General features: G+C 45.6%; 1 protein-coding gene across 1 annotated transcript in view; it reads right to left on the reverse strand.

Annotated features, from left to right (window-relative positions):
• The window catches only part of LANCL2 (LanC like 2), a 42,339-nt gene that overhangs the window by 4,234 nt on the left and 12,522 nt on the right, over positions 1–25,583 (reverse strand). Inside the window, exons 3-8 of the mRNA XM_019539287.1 lie at positions 25,325–25,532; positions 20,675–20,822; positions 19,825–19,971; positions 15,908–16,090; positions 11,863–12,039; positions 3,710–3,782 (exon numbers count right to left, since the gene is read on the reverse strand). Of these exons, the coding sequence (XP_019394832.1) occupies positions 3,710–3,782; positions 11,863–12,039; positions 15,908–16,090; positions 19,825–19,971; positions 20,675–20,822; positions 25,325–25,532 (936 nt within the window). The remainder of the gene's footprint in view (positions 1–3,709; positions 3,783–11,862; positions 12,040–15,907; positions 16,091–19,824; positions 19,972–20,674; positions 20,823–25,324; positions 25,533–25,583) is intronic.

Here is a 25,583-nt window from a genome sequence, read left to right on the forward strand (position 1 = left end):
AGTAAAGTTCATTTTGGGTAAATAAGGTATTTCAGTCTAAAATGTTCTAAGTTAAACTGTCTCCATGTGGGGAGCTTTGCAAATAACCTCCATTTTCTGAAACCTCATTTGTAATAAAGTTGGCAGACCCCAGCATGCTGGGTAAGCAAGGTATAGGGCTGTGCGAAACAGCACCGTTTAATTTCAACTTCTGTTTCGCCATTGTGAAGGGACAGTGTTTCATTTTGCATTTCATTTAGTTTCGAAGCACTGTTCCATTCAGTTTCTTTGAAACTGCTTTGCCCGTTTCGACGGGTTTCACCCTTTCACTCATAGGCTATAATGGGGAATCATGAAAATGCCTATAACTTTGTCATTTCTTGCCTGATTCAGATGAAAACTGCAGGGATGCCCCTTCTGAGGGCATGAAGCCTGCCAAGTTTCAAGGAGATAGGTACAGGGGTATTTGGGAAACTGCACCTCAAAGTGCAGAAAGCAAAACTCGTGTCACTTGCCGGCAGCAGCAGCCTCCTGTCCTCCCGCGTACAGATCTGGGGGTCCACACCCTCGGGAAGGCTATGCCAGACTCCTCCTGGGGGTGCGGATCCCCGGATCTGCGCTCGGGATGACAGGAGGCTGCTGCTGCTGCTGCCTGGGACTGGCACTGGGCGCAGCCTGTGCCCAGTGCCAGGAAGACTGATGCTGCTGCTGCCCTGAGGCAGCAGTGGCAGCCTCGTCATCCCGCTCGCAGATCTGGGGGCCCACATCCCCGGGAGGAGTCCAGCAGCACTGGAAGGGCAGGTTGAGCTCCGCGGGGCTGGCAGAACCGCTTGGAGCACAGTCTGGGCTCTCCCTGCCTCCCACCACCGGGCTGCACTCCAAGTGGCTCCACCAGCCCCATGGAGCTCCGCCTGGCAGTGGGAGAGCCAGTGGCAGAGCCGCTCAGAGCGCAGCCTTGGCCAGTAGCTCTCCACCTCCTGCTGCCAAACTCAGCTCCGTGGGGCTAGTGGAGCTACTTGGAGTGCAGCCCAGTGGCAGAAGGTGGGGGAGAGCCAGAGCTGTGCTCCGACCGGCTCCACCAGCCCCACAGAGTTCAGTCCAGCAGCGGGAGAGCCAGTGGTGGAGCCGCTCAGAGTGCAGCCCTGGCCACCGGAGCTGGCAGAGCCGGCTGGATCACAGCCCTGGCTCTCCCCCACCTCCTGCCACCAGGCTGCACTCTGAGCAGCTCTGCCAGCCCCACAGAGCTGAGCCTGGTGGCAGGAGGCGAGGGAGAGCCATTGGCCAGTGCTACACTCCAGGCGGCCCCGCCACTGGTTCTCCACCAGGCTCAGCTCCATGGGGCTGCGGAGCCTCCAGCTGCCGCACTGTGCTTGCCAACGCTGCACTCTGACCAGCTCTGCCAGCCCCATGGAGCTGTGCCCAGTGGCGGGAGGCAGGATAGCCAGTAGTGAAGACGCTCGGAGCATGGCCCTGGCAAGCACAGTCCAGTGTCGGGAGGTTCTGCAGCCCCACGGAGCTGAGCCTGGCGCACGAGGTGGGGGAGAGCCACTGGCCAGGGCTGCACTCAGAACCAGGGGTGTGCTTGGAGTGGCTCTGCCACCAGCTATCCCGCCGCCTAGCTGAGCTCCACGAGGCTGGCAGAGCCGCTCGGAGTGCAGCTCTGGCTCTCCCCTGCCTCCTGCCACCAGGCTGCTTCAAAACTTGAAAGCTTTCAAAACAGGTTGAGTGCCCTCATTTAATTTCAAAGCCTTTTGGAAGCCTTTTGTTTAGTTTCGATTTCGCTGTTTCAAGCTTGAAATGCGTCGAAACATCTTCGAAACGAAACACTCGTCAAAATATCACACAGCCCCAGTAGGCATGTACACATGTACATAGAAGCTGCATGCACATGCCTCAAAAAAGAAAGGCCCTTGTGTGTTAGCTGTCATACAAGACACAGTACAAAGGAAATTTCAATATCAAAAGTGGTAAAGTCATCTTATCACTTTTAGATAAGTATTGCTATTCTGCAAAGATACCTGTAATGTTTTCCAACTGACTTCTCCCACCGGTGGTATATACCAATGGTCTCCAAAGTGGGGTGCACAGGATGATCCGCTGGAGTGCAGGAAGAAAATACTAGAACTTCTACTTATATTTATATAAATATACATATATTGGGGGTGCGTGTTCAAAAATTTTTTACTGATAGGGGTGCACAATCAAAAAAGTTTGGAGACCACTGGTATATAGCACTGTAGGAATGGTTATTTTGTAGTTTAACAAGATAACAAGGATTGCTCTCCAAAACAATTACTTCCTGTGTGTTGAATTTGATTTTTTTTTTTTTAATAAGGCTTTTTTTTTTTTACCTCTTTTAGATAAGAAACATAAGGCAGGAGCTGTTGCAGTGTTTTAATGAGAGAGGATGTTTAAAAGACTGCAAAGAACCCAGCCCTCCCCCAGTCAAGTTTGCCAGCTTTTATACTGCTCATTCAAAGTAGGAAAGCTTTCCTAAATAGGCCTCTGGTGTGAAAGAAGATATCTTAAAGCAGTGGTGCTCAGGATCTGTCCCATGGAGCAGTGTCATTCAGCCTGTGAGTCTCTCCATGTGTCTGACAATTTGGCAGCAGAGGAGCAGCAAGTTTCAAGATCCATGGAGATCCCAACATGGCCCAGCACATGGGGTCAGGCTGGTGTGTGGCCAGGTCAGGCACACCAACCCTGCGCTGGACCTGGCCCCACAAGGTTGAACACAACTGTTTTAAAAGGTACCAGGGCCCAGTTTTATTCAAGCATGTTTAGGTTAAAACTCTCACAGAGTGAAAATGCTTGTGCATGTTTGTGAAGGGACAATTTTGAACCATTAGATTTTGCAAAATTTGATTATTAATAATCATCTAAAATGTGAGCCTCAAGAGCTGTCAGTCTCTCCCAAACTGTCACTTCCATTTTAAAAAGAGGTTCTTACAGGTCACCATTTACCCCTAAGCAGTCAAAAAGGACAAAGCTGCTGCTTCCTGATCTCAACAGGTTTCTCATCTTTTGAATGCCCTTGGTTTATCTTACCAGTGACTGAGCAAAACTGCATTAAGTCCTGTAATTTCACATATTTATGCTAGATGGCGCACTAGACTCAGTTTACAAATAAAACAGAGAAGCTGGTTTAAAACCATCTCAGGTTCAAGACTACGGTTCTGTTTTGGTTTATGTAAGGATCAAGGAGATTGCAGGAAAACATCCCTTGAAATCTATCTGGGGAATAGCTGAAAAGACTTTAATTGCCAAATGGCATTTTCCCCCCTCTCTCTAGCTTTTGAGGGAATTTGGATGTTGTTAGGGCTCAAGGAAGGGAACGTTAGCCTTGCACTTGTCAGGGCTTAGTTTTGATGGGCAAGTTTTCCAACATGGCTCAAAAAAAAAAAAATCACATTTACTTGTCAACATCCTCACCCAGCCCCTCACTTGTGATGATCCATATGGTATTCCTGTGAGGAAGGACCATCATCCATCCCACTGTCCAGACTTTTGTCCCAAGACACACTTGTATACAGAACTCCAAAAGCTGAGAACTCACCAGAACCTGGTGAATCTACTGAATTTCTATACTAGAAATTGGTATAGTGCAGATTTTAAAAGATTTTCTACATAGAGGACGAGATCACAGCTTTCTTGGCTCCCCATCACGAGCCACAACCACAATATTGTATTTCATCCTGATGCAATATGGCTAGTAGTAACATCACTTTACCTTCAAAGAGGGAGTAAGGTCGGTCGGGAATACGACATCCATGAGCACCATACTCTAAACACCACTCTGCAAACTGTGAGGGCAGAGAGGAAAAAAAATATATATGGTTGCTAAATGAATATTTAGAAAAGGCAAACTTAGACAGCACTACATGAAGACATTTTCATACATAGAAAATACAATGAGACAAGCAGCAAAAAATAGGAATCATTATCTAAGATTGAAGCTGGCCTGTTTTACTCTCAATAATACTGCAACTAATTTTCAGGAATTAGAAATGGGAATTAACTGAAATCCTCACTGTGGTGATATAGATGAACTAGCGGGACTGTATTTACTTACCTTTAATGCTGGACATCATGAAAGACAGGAAAAACCCTTGTGAATATACTGACAAGTGAGTTTCAAGGGCAAACAGATGCTGTACTATAAAAGCAGCTCTTTCTCTCTCTTGCCACTAATGTACCCTTGTGGTCATGACTCTTGCCCATTAATCACATTTCTGTTTCCTTCCCTTGCTCATGTTCTATTTAATATTCAAGTACTATTAAATTAGTCTTATTTTTGGCCTCCCTGAGCCTTCTGGAAAACAAAAATCACTGCAAATACAAGTAGATGATTACAGTTGTCAATACTTTTTTTTAAATAGTTGTACATTTTCTGGATTGGGTTGTTGGGATTTGTTTGGGATGCTTCTGCCTTGAGCGGGGGCTTGGATTAGATGATTTCCTGAGGTCCTTTCCAACTGCATTTTACTGTGATTCACATTAAATGGGACTCTCCATTAAAATCTGTACATTTCCAGGTATGCTTGATTAGCATTTGGACAGCAGCTGGGATACTTTGTCTAGGCCAGGCTTGTCCAACAAGCCATTTTATCTGCTGCGGCCCACCAAGCCATTTTATCCGGCCCATGGCAGCAAGGTGAGGCAGGCAGGGCCTGCCACGGGCCCCAGCTGGCAGCAAGGAGAGGGGAGCTGCTTACCCCCGCAGGGCCAGGCTCATCAGTGAGCCGGGTCCTGCCACCACTGCCCCGAGGGCTGCGTGGCGCAGGGCTGCCCCGGCCGCGCTTTATTATACAAGCTGGGGACAGCATGTGCAGCTTCTTGTCTGGATCCACACCTTGCCCCTGGCTGTGGCCAGGGGAGCTGCAGCATGGCCCGCGCCCTGCCCGCATGCGTGGTAGACAGAGGCACAAGGTAAGTTCCTGCGTGGAGCTGGGGGTGCCTTGGGGCCGGGGCCGCGGGGTTGCCAGAGCCAGGCTGGGTGGGAGGCAGGAGGAGCCTGGCCCAGAGGCACTCTACGTCCAGCCGCCTCCTTGGTGGTTCAGGTTCTGCTAATGTAGCCTGCATGGCTGAGGATGGGGGTCTGCATGCTGCTGGAACAGCCCGTGCAGTGAGGGGGTCCTAGGGGCCCAGCCTGTGCAGCACATGCTGGTGTCATCTAGGGCCCACAGCCTCACCAGATCTGAACAGCCCTGGACTACCTTATCCTTGTAATCTCTTCCACATCTCTGCAGTATATGCCTACAATTTCTATTTAATTAACCACAATGACCATGATCAAGTTAGTAAAGGATCTCAGGGATAGTTAGTCCAGGGCTGTTCAGATCTGGTGAGGCTGTGGGCTCCAGATGACACCAGCATCTGTTGCACAGGCTGCACGCTATAGGGGTGGGCCCCTAGGACCCCCTCACTGCATGGGCTGCTCCAGCAGCATGCAGACCCCCATCCTCAGCCATGCAGGCTACATTTGCGAGACATGGACCACTCCTCCCCGCCCCACAGGCCTTTCCCCCTTGCACAGCAGTGGGAGTGGTGGCTGCCCAGGCCCAGGCCCTATATATTAACTGCTTGCAGACCCCGTGTCAACTGTGGGCGACATCCTGGCCCCTTGTGGGCCACGTGTGGCCTGCAGGTAGTCAGCTGGGCAGCCGTAATGTAGTCCAACCCCCTGCACAGAAAAATGTTGTCCTGTTCCTAAGCCATACCAAACACACATACTTTCTGAAAACCACAACTTTAGCTAGGCACATTTCCAGACCCATTTCATTGTCATTTCCTGCAACTTCACTGGTGTCGAAGGTCACGTGACATCACTTCCTGATGTGATGCCTCTTCCTGTGAGGTCTTTTAATATGGCTTGCCTGCCCACTGGGTGATAAAAAGTTCATGATCTGGCCCCACATTCAAAAAGCTTGGACACGCCTGGTCTAGGCAATGCCACAAGTACTGCACTAGCCTTAACTGCTTGCAACACGCACCTGGGAAGATTTTAAATGATAACAACTGCATACGAGCGCCTCAAAATCGGCCTACAGAAATCCCATGTATTCCCTGGGCCATCTTGGCTTCATTATGCAAACTGTTGCTTTTCTACAGTGTTGAAGGAAAAAGGGGGCTTTGAGCTGAAAGATATGTGCAAAGCACCTGTTCAAATACTCTTGCCTCTTGTTTTGAACAGACTTGCGGAGGACAGACAGCTCCTCCTTTGCAGCAGAGGTTGCCACCGTTCCATTTTTGCTAAACTATTTTCTTTGAGCAGAGAAAGACAATTAGCTATGTAAGTCTGAAGTCCATCAGAAAACAGGTGAGAATTGCTCCTTATGGACTAAATTTAAATTTAGATTTAAAGAAATCTATTAGCCTAAAACTTCACTAACACTTAGAAAAATTCTGTAGACACAAGTCTAGTTCTGCCTTCACTTACAAAAATGAATACTGTAATTCTGACTTCCGGGGCAGTCATATCTGTATGACTGGGAGAAGACTCGGACCTAAAAGATTACATGTATGAGACGTATTAATAGTTAGCGATTTTGTTGTCGTTTGTTTTTCTAAAGCAGTTCTCCCTCCTCGGTGAGAGCCACTTCTGGGGGCCTATGCTAAAGTAGAAAAAAAAAATGGAATAGGAGAAAGGGGTAAATATATATCCTTTGTCTTCTGATTTAATTCCTGATTTGGTCTCAGAGTTGCTCATTGGGACAGACCCACCGCATGACAAGGAATACAGGCAGAAGGCAGAGTAGATTTGCATCTTACAGACTTTTTTACAGGGGAAAAAAAAATGTGTTCTGGCTGCAATGGTCAGTAGGAAAGCAGCTGGCCCAGGATAAGTTTGTGCATGGGTAGGTTCTGACTTCATAAACTGTTTAAAAGTGTTTTTGCAACTTCATTTGCAGAGAAAAACTCATTATTCCTAGCTATGTGAGATGGAAGGTCACAGGACCTCCCTCCACTCGCAGAGTCTATCTAGCAAGCAGAACAGCTTGTGAGCTACAAACACTCAGTAAATACCTAATTGGGGTATGCAACAGCAGACAAGTCTCTATCTTCAGCCTTGTGCTATCAATGCAAGCAGATGCTATGGTGACTGACAGAAGTCGTGTCATTATCTCCAGAGATATGCGTAGGTGCTCAGTGCCACTGCACACCCTATTCTATGCTGTTACTTTATGGAAAAGTGCCAGCGGGCCCTTCCTTAGCACAGTTGAAAGAATCTCTCATCCAAGTACAGAGGAAGCTGCTTCAGCGTGTTGGAGACTCCCAAACACAAAAGGGTGGCAATAGTGCCACACACTAGTGTCTTCCCACTCCTGCAGAAAAGGCGTACAACAAAAAAATCCTAGAGTGCTGCAGGATGATGCTATGGTTATTGTACTAACCTGGAACAGGGAGTTTAATATCCTGCTCCGACATAGCCTTCCTGTGTGACCTTGGACAAGGGATGAAGGCAGTGTCCAGGTTTCACTTGCTCAGCCGTGGCACCCTCAAACACGCTGCGCTGTTCCATGCACATCCCCTCCACACAGAGCAGCGTGGCTGTGCTAGTTACCTACGTTTGTGCAGCATCAGTAATAGCTTTCACTGTTTTCAGGCAGGGAAGCAGCCCAATGCATAGTGTGTTTGAAAGCAATGCTGCCAGCTATGGTAAGTTTCGAGTGGATGCGGCCTAGGTCACTGCCTCATTTTCCTGTTTCTAAAATGATACTTATCTATGATTCTCCCTCACCCACTTACCCTCATATTTATCTGGGGGCTCCCCCAGGGATCCTCCCCCTCTATATCTTCTTTGGATAATCTTCTACGAGCACAGATCTTCTTTTCTCCTTTTGTTCCTAAGAATTTTGGCCTGTCTCTAATGCTCCCTTTTGGATGTCTATCTGTCAGCTCCCGCTTAATAACATGGCTAACCATGCTAAATTTCACATTGTCCAAGTCCTTTCTACCTCTCTTCTCTAGTGATAGTAGACATCCCCATCGTGTTATCCGTCACTCAGGCCTGTATTCTGGACTCAGATGTTGCCGTAGGTCTTCACATCCAGGCTGACTCTTGGTATAATGTCTCAGCCTTTCCTAGCCACCAGACAACTAAAAAAATGTTCTCTGGGCTCTTATCTGACATCTCAGTTCTTGCAGTAACTTTTCCTCTGGCATTGACAAATGCAATCTTGTGCTGCCAGGCCCATCCAGGATGCTGCTGCCAAGGATCATCTTCCTAGCTTGTCGTTTTGACTGTCCCCAATTCATTTACATTCCTCCAGCAAGTCTCTCTTCTGTGTTGCATATGCATAAGCTACTTGCCTTCACTTTCAAAGCCCTTCACAGCCTATCCCCACTTGAGACAGCAAATCACATTCAGCATTAAAATAGCTTAGCTGTGGCCCAGCCAGGAGGGTCAATTCCACTGCCTGCTTATTTTCAAGCAAGCTCTTTTGTGACTTTTCCTATCCTACTACTTAATAGGGCTGTGCAAAGCTTCGGTAGCCGATTCAGTTCGGATGAGATTTGACCCAAACCTCCAAATCCAAATTGAATTGGGAGACCAGTTAAAAGGTCTGAATCAAATTGGAAGCCTCCAAATCGATTCGGAAAAGATTCGTCCATAGACTATACAGGCAGCAGTCCTCACCACGCTGGACACAGCTGCCTCCGGCTGGTAAGTCTGTTGTGGAGGGCAGAGCGGGGAGGGAAAGAGCATGAGGGAGGTAGGGATTAGGGCTGGAACAAGCTGCCAGCTGGTACAAGCTGCCCGGGGGGTGCAGGACGTGGGCATAGCAGTGCTAGGGGCAGGGGGCATGATGCAGGCATGGCTGACTCCGGGGAGAAGGGGGCAAGTAGAAGCAGGGCATAGCCCCTGCTCCCAGTGGTGCTGCGCCCACATCCTGCGCCCACCCCAGCTGGGCAAGCGGTGGAAGCACCTGGATCCCACAGTGTCCAGCCAAGGTGGGGGTGTGTGGGATGCGGGAGGGACTGGGGCTGGGACAAGCTGGCCAGCTGGGGCAGGGGGTTGTGGGATGTGGGCACAGCACCACTGGGAGCGGGGGCTACGCCCTGCTGCCTCTTGCCCTCTTCTGCTCAGAGTGAGCTGCGCCTGCATTGTGCCCCTCCTGCCCTGGCTGGGCAAGTGGCAGCAGGGTATAGCCTCCGCTTCCAGCACTGCTGTGCCCGCACCCTGCACCCCCCCCGCCCCGGCTGGCCAGCCTGTCCCAGCCCCAATCCCTCCTTTCCCCATACCGCTTTCCTCCCTTCTCCACCCATCACAACACTTACCAGCTGGAAGCAGCTGTGTGCAGCATGGTGAGGATTGCTGCCTGTTTAGTCTATGGCCGAATCTCTGAAGTGGCGCCGAATCTTTGGATCCATTTCAGCCGAATCGATTCAGGACAGTGATCTGAATCTCTGAATCGAATCACTGTCCCTCTGAACTGGCCAAATCCGAATCTGAAGCAAATACTTGCCACTTTGCACAGGCCTACTACTTACAATTGGAAAGAGCTCCTCATAAACACCCACAATTCCTAAACCATTATTTTCAAGCAAGCCCTTTTGTGCCTTGTCCTATCCCAGGGGTAGGCAATGTTTTTGGGCAGAGTGCCAGAAATACCTGCAACTTCGACTCGTAAGACGTTGCTGTGTCAGGGCAGATGGTGTGGGAACTGCGAGGGGTCCGATCCTTATTGTGGCACCACAGACCTGGCCCCTTCCTCGCTGTCCGCCCAGAGGCACATGTGACAACAAAATACTAGGGGTGCACCGACAGAGAATTTTTGAGCCAATACCAATGGTTAATTTTTAATGAGCCATATTGGCCAATGTCGATCTGATATGCAGCCAGGCATCCTGGAAAGCAGTATCTGGCTGGCAAGCCTGCTGTGGGAAAAGCGGGGAGGGAAGGGGCATGGCGGAGAGATCAAATTGAGGCCTCCGTGATGAGGGAGGAAGTGGGGCTGGGGCTGCACAGCCAGGGCAGGGGAAGGGGCCATAAGTGGCTCATCTGGGGGTGAGGTTCCTGCCACTACACGCACCCTGGGAGGACATGGGGGCATGTGTATGCGTGTGGGGCAAGGATGGGCTGCTGTTGCGGGTTGGGGCCAGGGTGGTGCTGAGTTCTTTCTGGCCAGGAGTGGGGGTGGTGTTGTGGTCAGGGCTGCACTCAGGGTGGGCGGCCCTGGGAAGGGACTATGGGGGGCTGCAGCCACCCCAAAATTTGCCATAGCCCCCCTCCCAGCATTGCCACCACCCCAGCCTCACTTCCTCCTTCACTGCTGGGGTCTCAATCTGTGTCCATTCCCCCAATGCCCCTTCCCTCACAAGAGACTTACCAGCTGGACCCAGCTGCTCTCCACGCTGGTGGGCTCCACTCCTGGCCGTCTGTGTGCTGTGCTGTGGCTGCACATGCGCTGGGCACTAAATTGGCCATATCAGCCAAAAAAAAGCCGACTGCTGATACTGTCGATTTTCTTTATAAATCGGTGCTGATCCAATATGGGACCAATGTGTCCGTGCACCTCTTCAAAATGCCTTCATGTGCCACAGTCTGGTACCCGTGCTGGGGGTTGTCTATCCTTGTCCCATCCTGCTACTTAAACTTGGAAAGAGCTCCTTATAAGCACCCACAATCCCTAAACAATCTTCCAGTCCTTGATTTAAAAAAAACCTCTCCTTTTGCCATGACACCTACCAGACACTTTAACAGTTAAGCTGCTGATGCACTAGAACTACAGCTATCATGTTAATCAGTATGCCCTTACTCTTTCCTTGGGCTACGTGGTCTGAGTATCTTTAACTAGATCGCAATGCCTCTGCAATAAAGACTCTCTTATTTTGAGTTTGCACAGCACCTGGCACTTGGGGGCCTGGACCATGACTAAGGCTGCTAAGCTGTATGATAACATTAGCCTTTCAGCATCTCAGAGGTGTTGGAGGCACTTCTGAGCAACTTTCAACCCTTGTAAGCAGCTTAGAGGTACTTCAAACCAGAGAGAGACTAAGAGGTGCTCCAGTACTATGGCAGTGCCATGTAAGTACTGAGAATCAGTAAACAGAATTTAGAACCTGATCAAGAAAGCCTGAGTGGTGTCACAGTCTTGTGGGCAAATCCTACAAACATTATAAATCACCGTCAGTATTGCTTAGAGTTCTTTGGATCTACAACTTCTCTAATGGCTGAGAGAAGTCTTAGTCATAAAACAGTCCTGGGGTCTGATTGCAATGCAGTACTACAGTACATATCAAATAATACAAGCAAAGAGATCACTGGCATTTTTAAAACTTCCATTGCCTACTATATAGTATCAGACTCCATAGTCAGCCCCTGTGCATCTGGCTAATGATGAAGACAGCTGGGAAACAGAAGGACCTAATGTCCTCCAAGGTTAATGAATTAAGGCTCAGAACACTCTTGTGTAATTAGGGAAACAAAGACATAACGAGGAGATTATTCAGGACTGCAAAGGGAGCCAATGTCAGAGCTCTCGTGAGAACACAGCAGTTCTCCATGTAGTACTTGATATAGTTTAAACCTAATGCCAGGCAGCTCAAGCCTGCACAACCCAAAACAGTCATGAGGTCAGAAGCCAATTAGCCAAAGTAATAATCACACCAGATGTTTAGATCAGTTGTATCCTGCACAGAATATCACAATGGAGTATCTATAACAGAACAGAATACTCGCCAGTTATTGTCAGAGGAGGTGTATTTCACACCGTGACTCCTTTTTTCCTTCTAAAAACCACTGACAACGTTTTAGGAAAGAAAGAAAAAAAGACATACGGGTAGCACAGAACAAAAAGGGTATGTGACCTGCTTAGTTAGTTACACAAATTCATACAAGGATGAAATGGAGAGAAAAGGGGATGCAGTGCATCTTACCTTGCAAGCTCGGTAGAAGTACTTTTTGTCCTGAGTTAGGTTATAGAGGGATAAGAAGGAGTAGCCATTCCCAGCAGTCCCATGGCATATTCCATAGCCTTTCCTCAGCAAACCCCTCTGCCAGATGACGTCACTACATTCCATGGCATCCTTCAAGTACTTATCCTCTTTAAAGGTCTATGGAGCAAGAAATCATTTACATTCATTTAACCTACTCACCAACAAAGGGGAGGATGGATACGGGGAACACAGCTATCTATGTAGTTGGGTTTTTCACAATCCTTCTGTCATGGAAATACTTTTTCTCTCCTCCCAGACTGCACATACCTTTCTACACAGGTAGAAAGGTAATTTAGAGGACTTTTAGGCATCTGAACTCACAATGAAAAAAACCCACATGATCAATTATCTTCAATCTAGTTATTCATCATTCTCCCAGGCTTAACCCCCAAATCACCATCATGGTTGGATTATGATGTTTGGTTTAAAAATTAAACCAAAATTTCACACAAACAAGCAAAGAGAACAGCACAAAGTCCAAGGTTGACCTAGTTAAAGACATTCATGAAACACATGGGATCCTGACAGGCAATCCCTAAACAGCAGAGATCAGTTCCAACTATTCTGATGGACGTCATGGTGGTCCGCTGACCAAAGTCAGGCTCCTATAATGAAATTGTCAGAGATCACTGCTTTGCACTGCACTGTTACCTACTATAATATTGGCTATCTTCACACATGTTGAGGCACACAGCACTGCCCTGACTGAAGAGCGTTGTTTCTAGTTCAGTACCTCCAAGAGGCACCGTAAAAGAATTCCTCCCAGCCTGACCTTTGGTATACCATCAAATTTCACGCCATGAGTGACTGGTGGCTCCTGAATTTGGGGGGGCACCCACAGAAGCCGCCGCCAGCCCCATTGGCGGGGGCACCAGCCCTACCAACAGCATCAGTGTTGGCTGTCGGGGGGACACGTGCACCCCCTACCAGTTGTCTAGGTTTCACGCTTGTCCCTACAATCTCCCTTTGGATGTCTACCCAGCTTGGCAGAAAAGCAGGGAATGAAACCAATCTGTTTTGGCCAAAAGAAAATGGAGATTTCTGCTCTCAAGAACCTACATACTGCTCCCTCTGGCCTGTGCCACTCCACTCACAACAAGAAAAAAAGAGAGTTTAAGACATGTATGAAGTACCTCCTATGTCAGTGTCGATCTTAAAACTTGTGCTTTGTAAAAACATGCCTAATGCGATAAAGAGTCTCTCTCATTATCTGAAGGACATAGGATGTATGTATGATGACGATTCCATTTTCTAAGAAGACGGGTGGCTCAGAGTTCCTTTTACCATGTGCTATGGAACAGGTTGTGCAGTCGACAAGCTCTTTGATTACTTTGTATATTGCTCCTTTAGAAGGCAGACTGAAGGACAGAAAGAAGCTGTGTATGTGACCTGACCAACCTAAAATAAGATGGCCAAGGATGAGCCTATTAGCTAAAAATGTGTTTCTTATCCTCTCAGCTCCTGAAAATATGCAGCATTTTGTGCTGAGAAAGCATCACGTCAGGAAAGGAAAAATGGATTTCTGCAATATCTAGAATAATAGAAAATTAGGGTTGGAAGGGACCTTAGGAAGCCATCTAGTCCAACCTCCTGCTCAAAGCAGGGCCATCCCCCAACCAGATCATCCCAGCCAGGGCTTTGTCTAGCCAGGCCTTAAACTCTCCACGACCAAAAATTTGTTCCAGTGTTTTACTACCCTCCTAGTAAGAATGTTTTTCCTAATATCTACCCTAAACTTCCCTTGCTGCAACTTCAGACCACGTCTCCTCGTTCTGTCATCTGCCATCACCGAGAACAGTCTACCCTTCAGGTAATGAAGGCTGCTATTCAATCCTCTCAGTCTTCTCTTCTCCAGACTAAATAAGCCCAGTTTCCTCAGCTTCTCCGCCGAAGTCATGTGCCCCAGCCCCCTAACCATTTTCATTGCTCTCTGCTGTACTCATTCCTTTGTTCACATCCTTTCTGTAGTGGGGAGCCCAAAACTGGACACAGTACTCTAGATGTGGTCTCACCAGCTCTGAATGGAGGGGAAGAATCACTTCCCTTGATCTGCTGGCAGTGCTCCTACCAATGTAACTCAGTATGCCATTAGCTGTCTTCGTAACAATGGCCACACAGTTGGCTCACATTTAGTTAATTGTGCACTGTAACCCCCAAGTCTTTTTCTACAGAGCTGCTGCTTAGCCATTTGGTCCCCATCCTGTACCAGTGCACAGGATTGTTCTATCCTAAGTGCAGGACTTTGCACTTGCTCCTTATTGAAAACAACATGATTTCTTTTGGGCCAATCTTCCAATTTATCTGGGTCTCTCTGGGATCATCTATACATGTGCTTTAATGTGCATTAGCCTATTTAAAGACACATTAAAGCATCACAAAAAACATGCACTTTTATTAATGCGCATTAAAATAGGATAATGTGCCTTTTTCTAGTACCTCACAACGGAGGCACTAAATTTAATGTGCACTAGCAAAAGCACATTAATGAACATGTAGATGGGCCCTCTGAATCCTAGCTCTATCTTCCAGCACAGCTACTACTCCCCCCAGCTTGGTGTCATCTGCAAACTTGCTGAGGATGCATTCTGTGCCATCTTCAAGGTCATTGATGAAGATACTGAACAAAACCAGCCCCAGGACTGACCCCCGGGGCACTCCACTTGATTCCAGCTGCCAACTAGACATCAAGCCATTGATACCTTTGAGCCCGATGATCCAGGCAATTTTTTAGCCACCTTATGGTCAATTCATCCAACCTGTATTTCCTTGGCTTGCTTGTGAGAATGTTGTGGGACACCATATCACAAGCCTTGCTAAAATCAAGGTATATCACATCCACTGGTTTACCCACATCCACGAGCCAGTCATCTCATAATAAAAGGTTGGTCAGGCATGACCTTGCCCAAGGTAAATCCATCCCTCATTCCAAAGCAAACACTGCTGTGGCTGCTGTTGCATTCAGCAGTGTTGTAGGATGATTATAGTTCAAATTAGAGGATGCCTCTACATGAGCGTGGAGGCTGCTCTGCTGCACTGAAATTCCACCATATCAGATCAGACCCAATTAACTGAGTCTGCTAGAGTGTAGCAGTTGCCGCACTTCCGCAGCCTCCTGCATCTCGTGTATCAGTGTTTCTGCACCTAAAAATGACAGTGGAGTCACTTGACTAAAAGCTTGTTGAATGAGCATTAGTTAAAAGCACCCCCACCTCCATTTTTAAGTTCAGGGAGACATGGGAGTGTTCTGAGAGCCACTCTAATTAAAGTTCTGCCTCCCCCACCTCACCCTGGGAGCGTGTGTAAAAGTGCCCACAGGTAGCAGTGCAAGCAGTTATTCTGATAACCATGACTGCTTTTCATCAACCCACTTGGAGACTGACCAGAGAACCTGCCAAGAAGTCTTGTCAAGACAAGAATCAACCTGCATGCATATAATTAAACTGCATGCTTTTAAGTAACATGCCAGTCACCACTCTAGCATGCAAGAGAGATAGCGAAGCCAGTGAGGATGCAGAGGAACAAGCAGTAGTAACGTATGAGTTATATTTGTCCTTTAGCAGGAATCTGGGATCTGGTTTGACATCAAGGTATTAAGGTCTCAAGTGCTAGATCTTTATAGCACAAGTCTAAGATACTTGATCATGAGGACAAAGAAAGACTGGTTTTAAAACCAAAGGTACCTTTAACATTCTGAATAAGGCAAAAATGATAGACCAAGATCTTCAGCACTAATAACATAATACTGGACTTCTAAATTAGAAGTGGCCCAATTTCCAAGAAGTTCAGCAGATACTATTAAGCTCCGGGGAAGCTGCTTTTTTTGCTCAGCACTTTTGTGTTAAGATGCCTAACTATGTAACTATGTGGCCTCTTACTAAGCGCCAACTTTAGGTTTCTAGTTTTGAAAATCTTGGCCAGTAAGATCACAACTTTCTTCTGTGGCCACAAGTGCATGCATGCGCAGACACAGGTGAGAACAACTTGCCTTATAAGCTTGCATAAGCATGTGGATGACTCCTGGGGCACCATGGCACCAGTGGACAAGCCTGTCTGTTTCATTGCTTAACGATGATGGGTAATTCCCAGATCTGAATTTTTTATGACGCACATAGTCAATGCTTGGTTTCACCAGCTCCGTCAGGGTATCCTGATCCACGTTTGCAACTGGCTAAAACAAGATAACAATAATCTTACATTAAAAACAGTTTAATGATATCCTCACTTTTTTCTTTTACAGACCCCAATACTCCACATACAACTTTCTGTAGATGTATTTTAACATTCTTAAGAAATACTCATGAATTTACCTTCACAAAACCCTTAAGAAAAGCATTATTATGCCTAGTTACAGATGGAGAATTGTAGCACACACTAGTTAGTTGACTTACCTAAGCTGATCCAGGAAGCCTAATGGCAGAACTGAGAACAGAACACAAGTTCCAAGATTCCCAGTCCTCTATGCCTTGAAATCAAAGGAAACACTTGAGAGAAATAAGATGGCTTTATGGTTTGGTTGTTTATAGCATGCACTTATTACAATATTTAGCTAATATGGTTTTAAAATAAATAGCCAAGCCCTGCAAAATACAAACCTGGCACATTTCCTGATGGATGAGATACTCCTGGAGGGGAGTTACCAGGAGTGAGTGGTAGCCAGTAACCTTTCTGCCTAAATGCTTATGAGGGTTAAAATTTCCATCATAAATAACATTTCCTAAAACTATAGAGATTTGAAGAAATTATCTAAATCAAGAACTGGGATCTGACAGAGCCACTGGAAGGGCATTTGGGAAAAACAGCATCATGCTATAAATATAGAAAAGGTCTCCACTTCAAATTTCTGAAATGACTTCTATGCCGTTAGGTACCCAAACAACTTCAGAATTATGGTCCTGAGAGTACAATACTTCCACTAATAGTGTTAAGATGACATGTGTATATGTAATAGGGAATACATCCATTGGCTGCTGTGCCCTTCTAAGTGAGGTCTAGATACTGATTAAGCATAGTGGTTCTGGTGAATATATTTTGCAGTTGCTTTTTAATTTTCATTTTCTCTCCTAGCCCCTTAATGGCATTTTTCATAGCACAGCTGTCTGTTCTTTTCCTAATCTCCGCAAATTTTACAATTTCCGACAAACAAAAGAGAAGCTCTGTGGCCAAAACCCATATGATCCAATCATTAAATCAGTGACAGAAACAGAACCATTTTTTGTGTTGAATGTCGTTTTGGTGCTTTAGCCAATCTGCATTTAATAAGCAAGTGCCTGCTGCCATTCAGATTTCTACAAGGAAATAAGAGGCCTTTAAGTATCTGCAAGACAAAGATATCACTAAAATGAACTTACATCCTGAAACATGACATCTTTAAACCACTGATCACCAATACTCCCATAAAGGGATCCATTCTGTTTGCCCATGAGTTCCCAGGTGAAAACATATGCAAGAGGCTAGGATGAGTTTTTGGTGACCTTGGTATTTCTTGGACCATCACAGCTACAATACCATTCCAGCCTTACTATAGGAGAGAATAGAAAAACTTTTGGGAGTAATCAGTGGCTCACCAATAGATCTGTATGTGGCTCTGCGGTGTCACTGAAAAGTACTAGAATCTGAGGGTCAGACTGTCCTGCAGTAGAAGACAGAGCAGATATAGATGAGGTGCCTTAATTATGCTAGTTTTTCATGGGGACACATGGTCACAGGACCACCATTTCGCTGAGGCCACCATGCTTTGTCCTTGAGCTTTTCGAGTGCAGTCCTGTCCATTCCGCAGGAAGGGAGATAATAAGAGAAAGCCTAATCTGTTTAGATTTCCTTCCCCACCTTGGGCTTATGTTCAGGTCTGGGGACAATCAGGTTCTGTTTTAAGTTGATTTTTTTTTTAAAGTAAATAACAACAATCAACACAATTTTTACTACAGGATTTTGTTCTACTGAAATCGTAATAATGTGTCGATTCAGAGAATTATTGCCCTGATCAAAGAAACAAAGCAAAAGGAATTCTTATACTCTTTCCCCACTGCAAAAAAGTCCGCTGAGGTAATGTTAAAACATTTCGCCTTTGCCACAATGTCTGAAAAGACCTTGAAAATGGGCAGGCAGCTCTACACTGCTCTATATGCTGAGCGATAGTGTCTCACTGTACTCTCCCCATCTGTATCCACCTCATTTCTTTCCTCTTAGATTTGTCTCTTTAGTGCAGGGACTGTCATTTTGCTATGTGTTTATACAGAGTATAGCACAATGGGGGTCCATAACTGGGACTCATAGGCACTACTGCAATACATACAATAAGTTACTGGAGGCATTTGTTTACTAACAACCCAAGAATGAAAGCAAAGGTTTTTGCCTCTTTGCTAGGAACAGGAGACTGGCATGCGAAATACCTTGTTAAACAATTCAGATCTGCCACCAACTTGCTGACGAGGATATTTAACGCTGCAGTGCCCTTTTTCCTACTGTAAGTAGGTACAATGATGTTTACCAACCCCACAGAAGTGTTGTGCAAGTGTCTCTGAAGTGGTTAGAGATCGTCAAAGCACAGGCAGTATGTACACACAGGGCAGATAGTATTTAGATTTATTTTATTATACATAAATACTGTTTACTTATTATTAAAAGTTATAAATATGCACCCCCTACCCATCTAGCTATATGTGTGTGTATATACCTACACACACATTTTGAATTCCTTGCCAAAACCATGCTTCAAATGCCAGAAAGAAATCCTCATATCTTGTTCCTCTGGCAATAAGTGACCCAACTGAGTGACTCATGATGTTTAAAGGTACAATGAAAAGGCAATAATCTAATATAATTTCAAATAACAGTTCTGTGGTAATTGTTAAAAGCAGCAATTTTACATAATGGGAAAAAAAATCAATGTTATTTATATTTGGAGTAATTGCCACCTACAACAAGCCATATTGGACAGAACCATTTTTCTTAACAACCTGAAATGGTAAGCAAGCAGATAGGAAGTTGTGGGTTTCTTAAGAGATTAGATGCTATCAGGGTGGCATACAGGGAAAGAGGGAGCTAATGTAGATGAAGAAATTGTTGGGCAAGAATGACTTGAAGGGAAGGGGGAGATGAAGGGCAGCACACAACAGATCACAGCAGGATTCTTAGATTGAAAGAAATCAAATTCCTTGCATTTCATTAGGAAAAAGGGTGGCCTGCATGGCTGCATAAGAAATGTACTATAGCTGAAGGCACAAGAATGACTGCCAGCAATATTAGATACAAGGGAGGAGTGCGATTAAGACTTTGCAGCCCTGTGGCCATCTTTGTGCTGCACTGGATAAAAATAATTTCCAGATCTTATCACAAAAATGAAAATAAGACACATGCTACTTATTAGGGATGTCAGCTTCATGTTAGAGTTGTTTCACAGCAGAGGAGGTGGGAAGGGAATCTGGCATGCAAGAAAGAGAACAAGCATAGATGGAAGTAAACCGGTTAAGGATAATAGGCAGGGCAGAGTTGTAGGCACTAAAACAACAGCTTAGGCAGTATCAGAACATTTGGGGAAAGAAAAATATGTAAGTTGGGTTGGAGGTCAGCGGGAAGAAAGTGCATCAACTACCAATTTTCTGGAGCTTATGAGATGGTGAAAAGTAAACCCAGCTGAGTGGCTAGCATAGGAGAGATCACCAACAGAACAGGAAAGGATGGGGTGCATTTCTAATGGAAAGATCGAAGTTGTATATGGGAATAAAAATAACAGATAAAAATAACAACTGAACGCAATAATCAACAATGACCACTAACCATGCACAAAGATGCCCACAACAAGGTTCACAGAGTATCATAGTATAGGGACTACTGCTTTATGCAAAACAGATTCTGTAACCACTCGTTCACACAGAACTACCTTACCACAGGACACGAACTTACCTGCATTAGCATGTAGTATATCCCAGCCACACCATGGGCTGCTCCAATGTACTGCTTCCTGTGCCACTGATACAAAAGAGGACACCGGTCGGTTTTACGTTCCTCCTTTGAGAAGTTTTTGCCCGATTCAATAATGACGTCAACTACCTGAGGTTGAAAGAGAACAAACATTTCTGTTAGTCCAGCTATCACTTACTCAGAAAATATTGTTTCGCTTTTCATAGTGAATAGTGACACTTAAAACTAGCGAGGAGTTAAAAATACAATACCGTGTTCAAATCTACCGTTGCCCCACAGAATTAAGCCACAAGTATGTGTCATATTTCTATAACCCATCCTGTGTTATTTATCTGTGAGGCAAAACAGCTCATGGTATAAACCTCTAAATTTAAATGAAGCGCAACACGTAAGCATTTCTAACCACTACCTCTTATTCTATGCCGGCCTTCTCTAGCAATGGTGTCTATTCACCAGTCCTCTCTTCCATACCCACCTCAGTCCCATTCCCTTTGCCAAGTCAGTTCCAGCCTGCACTCAGGCTTCCCATCTCAGTCCTCGTCTCTGTCCTTTTCTGCCCTCCCTCCCCCTACAACCACGGATCTGTTACCAACCATGCACCCCATTGCGTCTCAGTCTCAATTTTGTTTCTCCCACTTAGTCCACATACCCAACCAACCCCATCTTCCCTAAGCCAACTCTCCGTCCCAATTTCCCTCTCCTTCCTGCCAGCCTCCAGATGCAATTCCCTGTCTCGTCTAGGCTCCATGTTCCAATCTACTCCTCTTGTCCCCTTTTAGGTGAAGAAATTAATAGGAGTCACACCTTCCCTTGGGAATCAGAAGTCACCTACCTCTTTAATAACAGACTGTGGCACAGTGTCAGGACCGATTTCCATGTTCAAGTACAACAAGGCATAAAGGTAACCTGCTCGGCCATAAAGCAGCTCATCTGGAAGTTCAGAATCTGTGCTGACAACTGTTCTCTGGAGCTGCAACAGCCTGCATACAGCAAGAGGAAAAGAAAAAATATCTGATCTTCTCTTCAGGCTGTGCTGAACTGTGCTCTGGGCACCACCAAGCCCAGAGGAAAAAAAATACCTCACCCTTCATGTTTGGGACAGGGAATGTAATTTGGGAAGATGTTTTTATTCTCCTCTCCAATGGCAGCTATTATTTCAGACTTTGTTCTGCATTTTTCACTTGCAGATGAACCAAACTGTGTGACAAAAGCAGGTATTTATTTATTCTGATTTGTACGCTGCCCTTTCCAGCAAAGGAGGGCAGCATGCAATAAGGAAACCGAATGACTTATAAAACAGGGAATCGATTCATAGGGTCTTTTTTGGTCTCCCGATTTTATCTGAATTTGGTGATTCGGCCTCCAAATTGGGCCGAATCCTCTCCTAATTGAATGGGCAACCAAAGCTTTTCACACCCCTACTGGGTTGATGCCCCCAGAGAGCAAAAATCCAATCTGCTCCCAATCCATATGAGGGGCAGGCAGACTACTTGCCCTGCTGCACCACCATGGGAGAGGGGGATCAGTCTCTATGGCCATTGTAACAGGGAGCCATAGGAACTGCAGGATATAGCTTCACAGGCAAGTGGAGGCAGCTGAACATGGGCTAGTTGCAGGAATGTAGGCAGCCAGGGACCTATAGGTTGGAAATCCTTACTGTGTAGAAGTAGGGCAAAGCCATAAGAAGGCAGCAAGAGAGCAACTGCAGCAGTAGGCTGCTCTTGAAGCTAAAAACACATTTGTGGCCAGTCAGGAGAACCCCTGACCTGAAGAGGAGGAGCCCAGGGAATATGGATCTGGGTTGCGGAGGCAGAGGGGCTAGTGCAGCCGTGGATTCTGCCAGGCGAAGAATTCCTGGTAGCTCAAGCTGGCAAGAAGTGGACGCTACAGACTAGCTTCCCATGGGTTAAGAGAGCCAGTGAGTAGTGAGATGGCTTTGGCATCTGTATGGTGACCCTGAGGAAGGCTCTGATTCTTTTAGTTGGAAATGGGTGTTTGCATTTGTTTTAGTGTCACACTGGAGGCCTGGATGGTGGCTATAGGGGTGGTAGGAGGCCACACAACGGTGCATGAGGAACACACAAGGTTTTGAGCTCTGCTAGGGGCAGGAGCACAAGACAAAGCAAACCAAGACCAAGAGGGTCGCAGCCTGAGACCAGAGGAGGCAGCATAGGTGAGCTGAGGCCAAAAAGAGGTTGCGACTGTGAAGCTGGGCCAGAACAATTGAACCTAAGTTAGATGTTCACGGCTAGAGTAACAGATGGGCTATAGCCAAGAGGTGGAGGTCTATACGGGAAGGCAAATGATGACAGTGACACCTGTGAGGTATGGGCATGGCTACCGGGGAGACTGGATGCCACGATTAATGCCCTTAAGGTGATATAGTGCCTGAGGGCAAGACTGGTGCCAGCCAGGTATGAGAAGTAGAGAGATGTGAACTGAGGCTCACTTCAGGGCCCTCCCTAAGGACTATAATATCCATCAAGGCATGGCAAGAAAGACAGACAAGGGAGGGTACCCGGAGGAGCTGAGGTATTGCAGGAGTAGCTAGGCCACCAGGGGGTGTCGTGGCCACCCTGGGGGCCAGGGACCGCTACACTATTCAGTCCTATCTCTTCCCATCTTTCCCGATGAAATAGTCAAACAAGCTAACAGCTGAAACCATGATTTTTTTAAAATTTAAAAACCAGGACCATCTGCTCCATGTATCCATACCAAACTTGGTTCACACAGTCAACGGAACAGTCACTAGCTGGTAACAACCTTCTGTACCTGTTAGCCTCTCCGTAATCTGAAACACCAACTTGACAGGCTCACCCTCCATTTCATTACTAACACTATGAGCTACATAAAAAAAAGGAGCTTTGATCATTTTCCTTTGGAATCTCAAGGTGTAAAGCCATCTTAATTAAGTCTAGTATTAAAAACATACTTTCGTTAAAAAACAAAACAAAAAACCAAAAACCACCAAAATAAGTAGAGCTATTGAATGTGATGATCCAAACTTCTTCAGATCAAACCAGAGCATGAAAAGCTACCTGTTAAAGGAAGCAAAATGCAAACTAGGGACCAGTTTACTATAAACAAGGTGTCTATTGCTTTGGTACCTGAAGGACCCATAACCTCAAAAAAAAAAAAAAAAAGAGTCAAACATAGCTCACTTTCAGTCTTCCTCTTGAAGAAAATTTCAAGGAAAAGTTAAATTGCCAAGTTAATTGCTCTTAATCTTGTTTCACTAAGCCTCTACTTTAATGTATCATCAAAACGATGTTGCCTACAATTGCATCCAGAAGGATAGCCGGCAGTTAGCTTTGCTCTAGCCTAAAACCTGTCCACTTTAAAACTGAAATATACATGTCAAAGTAGCAGCAGAGATTAATCTCACTGGGACCCTGGATTAGAAAAAAGATTGATTAAACTTCTAAATACAAACTGGACTGGAAATGTTGAAGTGGGGCCAGCCCTCAGGAGCTGATCTGCCAATTTTGGTACAGCAAGGTATGCAGACAGAATGCTAACAGGTGCAGTTATGCTGCAGAAGGCAAACTGTGTAGTGCGATGATGATGAGGATACTCAAGAAGATATCAGACAGAGATGACAGCAGAGGGATGGAAAAGTTCCCAGAAAAGCTCTAGATCAAAACATGATTTCCCAGGATGCAGGTGTAAAAACAAGAAATCTGGAACAGAAAATGCTTTGCCTAGCTCGACCTCTGTGCCCAGTAGCTAATATAAAGTACTAGTCTTTCATAATTTAGTGAAAACCCTTTTACCCGCCCCCGCGTAAGGACAAGTTAATCAAATACAGTGATGCAGATACATGTATGCATAAGCATTCAAGTATTTGAAAATCTGTAAAACGAAAGCAGCAAAACACACCTGCATAACTCTAATTATTACATGACTGACTCTCAAACTTTCTAGACTCAAGGCACCTCTTGGAAAATGCCAGCTCTTAGTTTTCACTGTTTTTTGACTACAGAAAAATAACAGAGCAATTCTTCTGCTGCCAAGAACTCAGAAAGAGCTCAACAGATCATGAAGTTTTTAACACTATGAATTCCTATTTGAAATTTCTGGGTCTATCTTGTGAATTATGTCTACACACCTAACAGTTCTAATATTGCATAACACCCCACAGCACCCTTGAAAGGATTTCAAGGCACCCAAAGGTGGCACCTGGTTGAGAATTACATTCAAATAAATGCATGCTGTGGGGGAGACCCTCATCTCAGTTCTGGCCCCTTTAGCCTGTGAAGCTAAAGCTGCACAAAGGAACCCTAAACACTCTAGTTCAGGCCAGAGAGAGAGACTATCTTGGCACAAGTACTATAGAAAATAGCTTTAAGGCTATTCAAGGCCATCTCTCAGGGCCCTGGCAGACATTAATTTAGTCACACAATTGGGATGTGACAAGTGCTACCCCAGATCCCAAAAAAATTACACATTCTCCCATGTCCGACATGCATGGCAGAATGTGTGACTTTTGACACCCAGGATAAAATGCATCAGATTCCAGTCATGTGACTGCTGGCCAGGCCCTGATGCTATGCTTCAACTTGCCAGAACACAGGAAGCCCATGGGCTGTAGGCTGACAAGTTGAAAGCCATGCAGTGCAGCCCTACATTGGACTACACTGTGTTGCTACTGGTGTGGACAAACAGGGAGCAAATCAACTTGTCAGCACATGGGGAGCCAATGAAATCCCTGCACATAGGCATCTAAAGCCTCAGTACAGCCCAATGTCAAAAATGCCACATGTTCAAATTAAAGCACAATGCAAACCAGCTACAAAGATGTTCCACATAAATCTGGAACATTTTTGTGGCTGGTCTTCCTTGTTACTATGTTGCAAATTGTTAATGTTGATTGCCTTTATTGCTCAACTGAGGCCTCCCTGCAAGGCCTCAAGTAATGACTAAGTCAAGCAGGACTGTAGCATACTCCACTGTATGAAATCTGTCCACAGTAGAGGCCTAAAAGGCAGCTTGATAAAAAACATGGACAAGCTACCACAGCTGTCTGAACTTATCCTAGAGGTCCTGGAGAAGATCAGGAAAGGCAACAAAACATCTCACTCCCTATATTTTCAGAAATTTGAATGCAGGATTCTATGAAACCAACATAAAACCAAAGACTGAAAAGTCCACTTGCCCAGAGCCAACATGACACTTTTTCCAAGCAAGGATCATTATCTTTTAGGGCTGCAAAGATACCTTCCGAACATGAACCTGTATAAACCAACCTCAGTGGAGCTCCCTCGATTTTTATCAGTTAACAAATCTAATTCATTTTTCATTACAAGCATCTTAATTTCTTGAAGATGTATTGGGGAAATGCTGTCCAATTTTTAATTCTGCCCTAACAATAGGTGAAAGTCAGCAAGGATACTGTTTTCTAATCTTGCCAAGTCCATACCATCTACAAAGAGAAACTAAATAAGTTATAGTTTTGTTCCCCCCACCATCACCAGTCACTTACTTCGTGACACACTCTTTAGATTCACTGTCATTCTTCAGTTTGTGGTAAACCACAGCACCCACTGCCAAGGGTCCAGCATCCCCACAGAGAAAAGTAACCCTTCTTCCATTCAGATTACGAAGTATTCTCTTCACATAATCAAGGGACCGTTGCAAGTAAGTCTGGTCTGTTGTGACACGGTAGAGTTGCAGATATAAAAGGGCTATACCTAGAACAGCCATATACAAAACAGAGAGAGAGAGAGAGAGAGAGAGAGAGA

The sequence above is a fragment of the Crocodylus porosus genome, unplaced genomic scaffold (assembly GCF_001723895.1).
Source record: "Crocodylus porosus isolate Cpor-Errol unplaced genomic scaffold, CroPor_comp1, whole genome shotgun sequence".
NCBI lineage: Eukaryota > Metazoa > Chordata > Crocodylia > Crocodylidae > Crocodylus > Crocodylus porosus.